General features: G+C 48.1%; 2 protein-coding genes across 3 annotated transcripts; one reads left to right on the top strand and one right to left on the bottom strand.

Moving 5' to 3' along the window:
- The first annotated feature begins 326 nt into the window (after positions 1–326).
- On the top strand, positions 327–2,112 carry ATP5MF (ATP synthase membrane subunit f). The gene is made up of 4 exons (XM_053991901.1): positions 327–495; positions 593–700; positions 1,531–1,647; positions 1,961–2,112. Exons 1-4 carry the CDS (start codon positions 342–344, stop codon positions 1,987–1,989), a joined length of 408 nt encoding a protein of 135 aa, XP_053847876.1. The 5' UTR covers positions 327–341; the 3' UTR covers positions 1,990–2,112.
- A 905-nt stretch (positions 2,113–3,017) lies between these two features.
- On the bottom strand, positions 3,018–9,799 carry CPSF4 (cleavage and polyadenylation specific factor 4). Of its 2 annotated transcripts, XM_053991898.1 has the most exons (8): positions 9,531–9,799; positions 8,555–8,605; positions 7,918–8,070; positions 7,078–7,173; positions 6,833–6,926; positions 6,055–6,127; positions 5,412–5,504; positions 4,072–4,222 (listed from the first exon to the last, which is right to left on the bottom strand). In XM_053991898.1, the coding sequence occupies exons 1-8, from the start codon at positions 9,631–9,633 to the stop codon at positions 4,154–4,156; spliced, it is 732 nt and encodes a 243-aa protein (XP_053847873.1). In that variant the 5' UTR covers positions 9,634–9,799; the 3' UTR covers positions 4,072–4,153. The 2 variants fall into 2 exon arrangements, with proteins under 2 accessions (XP_053847874.1, XP_053847873.1); XM_053991899.1 differs by lacking the exon at positions 6,833–6,926 and having other exon boundaries at positions 3,018–4,222.
- Positions 9,800–10,048: the final 249 nt, after the last annotated feature.

Raw genomic sequence — 10,048 nt, 5'->3', positions numbered from 1 at the left:
ACTGGGGAATTGGCCCCCGGAGAGGAGATCACAGAATCATGGAATGTCAAGGAAGTGGGAGGACCTTAAAGATCATCCAGTTCCAGCCGTCTGCCATGGGCAGGGACAACTTCCACTAGATCACGTTGCTCCAATCCTCTCCAACCTGGCCTTGGATGTTTCCAGGGATGGGGCAGCCACAGCTTCTCTGGGCAACCTGTGCCCGAGCCGCATCACCCTCATAGGGAAGAATTTTTTCTGTATATCTAATCAAAACTTCCCCCACTTCCAATTGGTACCCATTACTCCTTGTCCTGTCCCTAGGACAGGCTGGACGGGCTCAAGGCGGCACCGGGACCGCCATGGTCCCTCCTGAGGGGGCCGTGACACACCCAACATGGCGCCGTGACACACCCAACATGGCGCCGGCCCCGCCCCCGCGTTCCCGCCCTTCCCTCTCCCATGAGCCCCCGCGGCCCGTCCCTTCCGGGCACAGCAAGATGGCGAATCCGCCGGGTGAGTGCGGGGGGATCAAGGTGACCGCGGTGTCCCCCTCCCTCCCTCAGCCCCGCGCTCACCGGGCTCTCTCTCCCTCTCCCTCTCCCTTCCGCAGTTCTCCTCAAGGACATGAAGCTGATGGACGTGAAGCTGGGCCAGCTGGGCAGCTGGCTGGCCATGAGGGACTTCACCCCCGGCGGCATCATGGGGGCCATTCGAAGAGGTGAGGGGGCTGGGGGGAGGCCCAGAGGGTGCGGGTCCCTCATTCCTTCCCCTGACGGAGCCAGGGAGAGTAGCACACAAGAATCCCTGGCTGCCGGACTGGATGTTGCCTGGGGGGAGGTGTCTGGCATTACAGGGGCTGCTCCGTGGCCAGTTTTGCCTTCCCAGAGCAGTTTCTCCTGTAACATCTCGTTTTTCCAACTGTAAGTTTATTTATCGTATGGGCTTTATCCACCGGATGTTTGTTTTCAGTATTCTTTCTTGTATAAGGGGGAAATGGGGGGCCTTAGTCCTGAACCCGTTGGCTGAAAATCTTGGGGTTGTACAACATCACAAGTAAACAAAAAAGGATTAAAAGGCATTTGATCCCCACAGATGGTAAAAGGGAAGACAGAGCCCTTATGAATCACTTGGGACCAATGTCTTTTGCTGTAGGTACACGTCATTAAGGTAGATTTAAACACAAAATGCCAAATGCAAGTGTCTGCCTTTGATAATACATGTGTGCATGTATATAATGTATGGAAGAGTTTGATAATTGCAAAGCAGCTTGAGCTCATGAAAGTCATAATAATATTTAGGGGGAAAAAAATGGGAAAATGGGGGTTTTCTCCCTTTTTTTTTTTTTTTTTAAGGCTTAGGTTTATTAACTTGGGGTCACCTTGCTCAACCAACACACAGGTTGCCTCCTCTCAGACTTGCTTCTGAGACCTTCAGATGTTTCATTAGAACCAATTTCCTGAAGTTTTGTGAATCCTGGCTGCTTCTTTCTCTCACAGGGTAACACACACAACTCATCTGGCTGCTCTGAAAAATTTTCCTCCTCCGCAGGTCACAGCAGATACTACAACAAATACATCAATGTGAGGAAGGGGGGCCTCGGGGGTCTCTCCATGGTGCTGGCTGGGTACATTGTCCTCAGCTACATGTGGAGCTACAGCCACATAAGTAAGTAAAAACCACGGCTGAGTGTGTGCAGGGCAGCTTGGAAGGTTGCCTGGGGAATAAAAACAATTACCCGCTGCTGCTTTTAGAAATAAAATGAAAGATTGTTGGCAAACAAACTTCTTTTAGCTGTAGAAAACTTGAATGTTTACTGAGTATTTTCTTGGCAGTGAAGAAAGTTTAGACCTTGGTGCCTGTCTGACTTGACAGCACCTAGAAAATAAATGCTCAGGGGTTTTTCAGAATGTAATTTCAGGTGTGGTGGGGTTTTTTTCTTGTGATTTCAGCAGAGTTAACTTGCTGTGCTTTGCTGCAGAGCACGACCGCAGGAGGAAGTACCACTGAAACACCATCAGAAGGTGAAGGTGCAGCTCCTGGCACAGCTACCCTGACAGAAGACATCAAAACTGTATTAAATCTGTACTCTTGTGACCAATAATAAAGTGCATAACACTTTACATTTCCTGAGCTGACACTCTCCTAATTGAGTTGTTAATTGCAAATAGGTTTGTTGTCTGAGAGTTTCACCCCTCAGGGTCAGTTCAGAGGGAAAGCAGCTGCTCCTTGGGTTGTATTTTAACTGGGGGCACTATTGGTAACTGATTCCTGTTTGATAAAAATGATAGCATTGGATTGCTTCTTCCTGGCCATTATGGACAGGCTGGACAAGGGGCTGAGAGGATGTGTTTTGATTTGAAAGAATATCTGAGCTTTGTGTGCCCTGTTGGTGTTTCTGGTTCTCAGCCAGGCTGTCACCAGGGGCTGGAGGTGTTTAGGGCAGGTTTCCATCACTGCAGAGCACTGTCTGAGCAGCTCTTCTGTCACAGCCTCAGCTAACCCCACATTTCCATCACACTCCTTTCACTGCCAAAACTGGGACGTCATTCTGAGTGCAAATAAGCTTCAGACTTTTAATGCATCAAAATAAAGGAAAACTTTCCTGCTTGACTTAAATGCAGCTCAAAGGAGCATCTGTGGGTGTGGCCTCAGCCCTGAGCTTCCTCGCACCCCAAAGTGACACCAGCACCTGGAGCTGGGCACTGCTGCCCACCTGAACCATCCTTGTCTGAACAGCAGGGAGAGTGAAAACCACTGCTCGAGGGGCATGAACAATCTCCCAAGAGCTTCAGTGGTTACAGGAAGGCTTTCAGTGCTGAAAACTGGTACTGAAGCCCAAAAGCCCCTGAACTCGATGGGGAAGGTGATCAGACACTGGAGTGGTTTAGCTCCCTTTCCTCATGCCCAGTTACATACAGATCACACAGCTCAGTCTGAGGGGGGCACAGAGTGTTATGCAAGTGTCTGTTGGTCTGTGACTCCAGAGTTGAAACTTCCACAGTGAAATAACTGCAGTCATTGACACCAACACAGGCTCTGGTCACTTCTCTTAATCCAGCCACATTTACCTTGTTCTTCAAGAAAAATAAATTCACAGCCAGCTTTTGCCATCAGTACATTTCAATAAAAACAAAGTATAAAGGCAGGCAGCAAATGAAGAGATGGGATAGATTCAATAAGGCTCACATTGTGGGTATTTTTTTACTTTTAATTCACATTTTGTCATTGGCCCTTTTGAAATAGTCATCTCAAAATAAATGGGGTTTGTGTTGAAAAAAAATGCTCTCAGAAGGAATCTCTACCAACACTTTAAAAGCAGTGTTCCATAAGAATATACAGCCCCACTCCTGCTCTCTAGAGTGTGGGAATACCTGCTCAGTGTGAGCTGGACCATGGGGCTGAGACAAGGCTCTTCTATTCCTACTCCAAGCCATGCTCTTGTCCCTCCTTTCTGCAAGTGGGAACTGAGCACAGATGCAGCTTTCCTATAATTATTGTTCCTTATTGTCTGGCTAACCAGAGAGATGCCAATTTATTCTCCCCCTGATCAGTTCTCTCCCAGAAGATTGATTTCTAACCTTCAGTACAGCAAGAAGCACAGAAACAAATCAAGTGGACACAGGTTTTACTGCCTGATGTATGTGAGGGGCTTTGTCAGCCACCAGGACAAGCTCACCAGGCTGACCTGGAAACAGGACTTTGCTTTTGAAGAGCTACAGGACAGCAGAATCCCTGCTACCTCACTGAGGAGAAGGCATTACAAGTGTTAAGTTTTCCCAGTCAGTCTTCAGGCTTCCTCAGGGAGGGCTGAAACGCTGCAGATTCTCCAAAGAGAAGTGGCAGAAGGAAAATACTTGAAAGAAACACTGGCCTAAGATGTGTTTATGTGGAGTGCTGCACCAGTAAGGGCTTGGATTATCTACTGGCTTTTAGATCTACCTTTCATAAGGGCTCAATGAAAACAGGCAGAGGCCAAAATAGATTTTAAAAAGGTTAAAACTTAAAAAAGTTTGGAACAGTTACAAAAATGTTGCTTAGCAGCAGCCAGCCTCTGACCAGTTCTTTCAGTAATGGCATTAAAAAAACAACCTGATTAATAGCTCCAGACATTGTGCTAGGCAGAAACCTTTCCTCAGTGGTAACAGCTCCCTTGCACCTTCCTGCTGCTCCTTCACTGTCCACTGAGAAAGGCCAGGTGTCCTTTGGTGCATCTGTTGGCATAATGACCTTTTTCACCACACTGAAAGGGAAAGAGACAGGAGTTATTGCAGAGTTACAGCTCTTTCCTCCAAACTGCTTTAAGGCATCCAGCAACTGCTCCCATTTGGAAGCATTTCCACACGTAGAAGATTCAGCATTTAGCAGGTGAAGTGAAACAGGGTGTCACAAGGGACAGGATTTATGGGCTGCTACCATGCCTTGGAGCAAAAACTGCTTCTATGCTGGGAGTAACCTGATGCCATGTTATTCTAAGGCATTTCAAAGGAGAGAACCCTCAGCACAGGAGGAGGATTTCAACATTTGAGGCTTCTCAGACTGCTCCACGTGATATGCACCATATCCATGGGGACTCTCCTGATCTTCATGAATAAACAGAGAAAAGCACCTCTGAACTTGAGAAAGTCACAGATTCATGACTTTGCATCTTAAAGCTACTCAAACACAGAGAAATGGCAGTATCTGTGCAAAGGCCTTCTCCAGATCTGTAATTTACTTGTAGATAATAGAGGTAGCTATTAAAGGTATTCAGTGAAATGGATTCAGCTATTTAATATCCCTGTTCAATCACAGTGACTTTCACCCAAAGAAGCATCTAAGGCTCAGAGTTGACATGCAAAATGTTGTAACTGTCAGGGCTAAAGGGACAGGAAGATTCTTTGTCCTTTTCTAGTGACTGTGGCTTTTGTGGAAAAATAAGGAGACGGAAACTTGATTGTGTCCAAATTTTTCTGGTGCTCCTCAATGAGCAACCAAGGTGAACAATTCATTCCTTGGTTTGACACCACAGGGTGCATTTAGAGTTCAAAATACTGAGCAGGCTTTGCAAACCTAATTTCTGTTACTTTCAATGACCTTCCAGGAAACTTTCAATGACCTTCTCCAGGGGAGAAGAGAATCTACACCCACCAGCGTAAGCAAATCGGCTTATGAGACAAAAAATTACTATTAACTCTTATTTTGAAATGTGCAGCTTGACAGTCTCCTTTCAGTCTTTGGGGCAGGCTTTTCCTGTTTATTAGCAGACAGCAAAGTCCTACAGAATTTGTCACTGTCACAGCAAGGCAGCGACCTCAGAACTCAAGGCCAATTCCCACAGCTGTATCCAGGCACCACAGAGTGCCTACTGAGCAGAGCTCAGAACTCATGAACCTTTTTACACTGTGAAAAAGCCTTGTGCTTTCCCTCCTCAGCCCTCCCCTCTGCATTACCTTGTAGCAGGTGACCTGTTCCAATGGCCGGGGTCCTCTGTTCCCACTGTTGTTATTTTGAGATTGCATGACTCCAATGACTTGGGGTGTCCTCTGTTGGGTAGGAGAAGAGTTCTGACTTGTTAAGTGCATCAAGGATAAAGATCTTTGTGGTTTTTGTTTTGTTAAGGGAAAAGAGCACCCCATATGTCAAATGATCAATTTTCCTCCAAGTCTGTGTGTGGGTGCTCTCCCAGCTGGAGCACCAGAAAGAAGAAATCAAGCACTGAGCTTTACAAAGCCCAGTGATGCTGTTTTTCTCTGGAAAGCAGATTTGGAGAGTAGGTTTAGGCTGCTAAAATATCATTGCCATCACGGAGGGATGTCACCCTGATTACAAAACCTGGCAGACTGCTGCACAGCCACATATGATGTGTTTCTGTGTAGCGTGGGAGTGTTCTGTGACATGATCTCCATGTGAAGCTGGAACAATTGTGGGGTTTCATCACTACAATGGCACTCAGGATTGCTCACTGCTTAATTCTCACTTCCAGACCCAAGAGCCTGGGTGCCCAATTTTGACCACTTGACAACCTAATCTATTTTAAAGCACTGTGGGAGAGGTTTGAGGGTGGCTGTGTAGGGAGGCAGGGAATCTGGGTACCTTTTGCTGTGTTTGTGTTGGCTGAGGCAGTGGTGGTTGCTCTGTGGTTCCCACTGGCAGTTCAAACCGAGGGCTGGTTTAGATGGAAACAAGAAAATTGATTCTTAAATCATATGCCAACATTTTATCATCAGCTCAGTCAAGTAACTCCAAACAACAAAACATTCAGCCAGTTAAATCTGGCTCACAGGAAACACATCTCCCCCTCCTCACTTCTCTTTACATATGTGTAGCATATCCCTCTGCCTTCTGGAATATAAATCCATGTGATTCCACTGCACTGATGGCACCTAATCACCATGCCAGTCTTACTGGGAACTCCCTGGAGAGGCCCTGCCCCATATCATAGACTGGTTTGGGTTGGAAGGGATTCAAAGCTCATACATTTCCAACCCCCCCTGCCACAGGCAGGAACACTTTGAACTATCCCAGGTTGCTCCAAGCTCCATCTAACCTGACCTTGGACACTTTCAGGGATGGGGCAGCCACAGCTTCTCTCAGTAACCTGTGCTAGGGTCTCCCCACCTTCACAGGGAAGACTTTCTTTTTCTAATACCTAACCTAAACCTACTCACTTTCAGTTTGAGACCATTCCTCCTTGTCCTGTCACTACATGCTCTTGTAAATACTTTTTCAGTCCTCAAACCAGTACAAATTTGGCCCAACTAAACACTGGCAAATCTCCAAACCATTGGGAAGCACGGGAGCACCCTCATTTGACATGTACCAGAACACAAGGGAAACAGCAGGCTGCAGAGCAGGCCTGGAGCATACTCACTGCATGAATTTACAGGCAGGCCCCTCTGGACAGAATCCCACCAGGTAATTCACACAAATGACTCTCCGAGTGTGCCGATGTCTGCACAGGGGACCTGCAACAACACAAAGCTCAGCAGTTCACACTCCATACATCCATATCCCAGCAGATCCCAGCATATCCACCAGCAGATCATGCAAAGATGGAACAGCAACCCTCCCCCCCGACCTCCAGGCACAGGAACAGAAACTGTGGGAGGCACATACCGTGCTTACAGAAGCCTCTGTCATACCAGGGACAGTCTTTGATCTTCGACTCCGGGTCAATGTGCAAGAATGGACATTCCTTGTTACTGCATTCCCCTGTACCAAAGGCAAACACACTTCTCAGTCAATTGTGCAGGTTTGAGATCAAAATGACTCTCAAAACATTACCTGGATCATGTAGCTCCCACAGAGCTGTTACCAGTATTTGTAAGTTCAGGCACAACAGTCTCACTGCCTGCCTTAACCTCCATGAAGAGCTCCAAGGACTCACCCCTGGTCAGCCAAGTTCGACCAGACTACATTATTTATGTTTTTAAAAACAATGGGGGAACTAAATTTGAAAGAGCAGTCATGGCAACAAAACCCAAACATTTAGTGCACCGGAAGTGTGGAGAAACTACAAATTGCACACTAACCTCAATCCAAGGAAACCTACAAGACTGTAAGTTTCTGGCACCAAGTTGCCTCATTATGTCCAGATCTCCAGAGCTGGAAAGCAAGTGCACAAAAGTTTTGCACACCCATGCCCTCTGCTGCTCATCAGCTCCCCAAAATCAGAGTCATGCAAGGACCAGCTGCTCAGCCTACTCATTTCATACCCCCAAAAAATGAACTTAAGGCAAAAAAAAAACAGTAAAAAAAGCAGTTTCCCCCCTCTTCCTGCAAGGGACAAGCAGTGAAGTGAAGCCATCTGCAGTACATCACAAATTTATGTGGGTAATAAGGTGAGATCCAGAAAAATGTCAATCTAACATGAGACACAGAAGAATGTAACGCTCTGAGGAGGGATCATCTTCAGACTCCCACACCTGCAGGGAAGGCTAAGCAGGAGCTACTTACCAAACTTGGAGTAGAAGTAACACTCAGGCATCTTGGTCATGTCGTACTCGTGTAGGAACTCGCACTGGTCTCCCTTTTTGCACAGTCCTCGTAGCCAGTGTTTACAAACAACTGTCTTTTCCCCACTGATGTGTCTGAACGGGCACATGCCTCCTGTGGAAGGGTGGGTGGGGCAAGGAGAAGGGAAAAAAGAACAATTAAACAGGGCAACAGCAACTCCTCTGCAAGAGTGGTTTCAGAAGACATCACCTATGATTTCAGCCTTAAGTGATAACAGCAAAACAGGGAGTTCCAAAACAGCCTTGTGATACCCTCTAATGAGCTTCACAACCAGGTCTCCAGCTCTTAATCCTGGCAGCTACAAACCACAGCAACTAAGAGGCAGATCCACAGCAAAGTCAGCTTATGGCGAGTTCAAACCTTCCTTTAACAGTAGCTTTGCTTATTTACTTCCCTTAAAAATACCATTATTTCCCAATTGCTGCAGATATTCCAACATCCTTCAGTTTTCTCCTCTACCTAAGTTATTCCCTCAGCTTTACAAAACAAAACCACTATAATCAGTGCTGGAAAATCTGTTTTCACCCTCCCAGTCCTGTGAGAGTAACTGCCTTTTCCAATACTCCACACAACTTGCCTTTTCCACATGCCGCCTTTAAAAAAAACTCACAGACAGCTGCGCCCGATTCTGTGGAGAGAACAAGGAATCATTATTTATTTTACCAAAGCTTCATGGCAACCTTCAAAACATTTCCTGCCCTAGAAAGAAAATCTGATCTCCAACATCAAGAGAAAAGCAACTTTTTGGTTTGGGGAATTTACTTTCCTGCAGGAGTTCCTTGTTAAAGCCTGGCACTCAAAAATATCTGTTTTCTTCTTGAGGAACAGCAAGGGGAGTTTGCAGAGATTTGGAGGTGCTTGCTTTGCTTTTCAGCTATTTAAGTTTTTGACTGGGTTTTCCTCTGCTGTTAAGTCAGCCATATCATGGAATATCCTGAGCTAGATGGGATCCACGGGGATCATCACAGTCCAACTCCTGAACCCTGGATTTGTAGTCATGGCATTACAACTTTTATATTTCTTTACCAGAATTGCCTGAAACAACCATTAGGATGTTATCCCTTGCAGATCCTGACAAAGAGGAACATTCAAGGGAGTTAAACAAAAGTTTAGTATTCCTGCCAGAAAAATTCAGCAAACTTGGAGTCTCCTGAGTCTGTGTCAGACTGAAGGAAAAGATTTACAGAGTCAAACATGGATATACCTAAAGTTGATGACTCTTCCCATCAAAATACCTCATCTACCAAAAGGGAATGAAAAAGGAAATAGAAAGTACTGTGCAGGAGAGTGATGTTTATTCGCGGTAATATCTGAACTTTAATTTTTTAGCCTGGCTGGCAGTAACTACGAACTTCACTAAGTAGAAAAGAAAAACATCTGGGTTATGACAGAAACCTCACGGGGGAAGCGGTAGTTGGGTGGCTCTACGGGTAAGACCTCAGGAAGACGCTCAGATCCCTGCAAACCTCCCAGGCACCCCAGCCCAGCCCAGCCCACCCTTCTCGGCCCCACGGCCCCGGCCCGAGCACCCCGCGAAGAGAGCCCACACGCACTGTCCATGCCAGGGAAGGGGAGCGGCTGTGCCCCCAGCTGCTGCTCCACGGCCAGCTCCAGGTCGAACGTGATGTGGTCCACGCTGGCGATGAGCTCTTGCATGGTGGCAGCTGGGGGCCGCCGGCAACGGGAAGGTAGGGGCGGAATGGTGGCGGTGTTGGTGGCGGCGGCCGGGCGGGCCCGGGCGGGCCCAGCCCGGCCCGCTCCGCTCCGCGCCGGCAGCTCCTTCAGTGAGGGGAGGCGGCGGCGGCAGCCCCGTGGCCGCCCCGCGCCGCCCGCCCGCGGAATGACGGGACCCACGGCGGGCACGGCCGCCCGACGGGCAGCGCGCGCGCTCCGCCCAATCAGCGCTCGGAGCGCCGCCGCCCGGCGGGCAGCGCGCGCGCACCGGCCAATCGGAGACCGCCGGGGACACGCCCCTTCCGTGCGCGCAGGCGCCGCGGGTCGGGGCGGGGTGAGGGCGGGACCGGGCCCGGGTTCCGATCCCGCTGCCGGTCCCGGTCCCGGTCCCGCTCCG

The sequence above is a fragment of the Vidua macroura genome, chromosome 16, assembly GCF_024509145.1.
Source record: "Vidua macroura isolate BioBank_ID:100142 chromosome 16, ASM2450914v1, whole genome shotgun sequence".
In the NCBI taxonomy this organism is placed as follows: Eukaryota; Metazoa; Chordata; class Aves; order Passeriformes; family Viduidae; genus Vidua; species Vidua macroura.
The sequence above is the reverse complement of the archived record's forward strand: the minus strand, read 5'-3'. Positions and strand labels throughout refer to the sequence as shown.

Coding starts and splice junctions, on each gene's coding strand:
- ATP5MF (XM_053991901.1), top strand. CDS start 342: ATGGTCCCTCCTGAGGGGGCCGTGACACACCCAACATGGCGCCGTGAC. Junction 701..1,530: donor CATGGGGGCCATTCGAAGAG/GTGAGGGGGCTG, acceptor CCTCCTCCGCAG/GTCACAGCAGATACTACAAC. Junction 1,648..1,960: donor GTGGAGCTACAGCCACATAA/GTAAGTAAAAAC, acceptor GCTTTGCTGCAG/AGCACGACCGCAGGAGGAAG.
- CPSF4 (XM_053991899.1), bottom strand. CDS start 9,633: ATGCAAGAGCTCATCGCCAGCGTGGACCACATCACGTTCGACCTGGAG. Junction 5,505..6,054: donor CAACACAAACACAGCAAAAG/GTACCCAGATTC, acceptor CCTACCCAACAG/AGGACACCCCAAGTCATTGG. Junction 4,223..5,411: donor AACAGGTCACCTGCTACAAG/GTAATGCAGAGG, acceptor TTTCCCTTTCAG/TGTGGTGAAAAAGGTCATTA.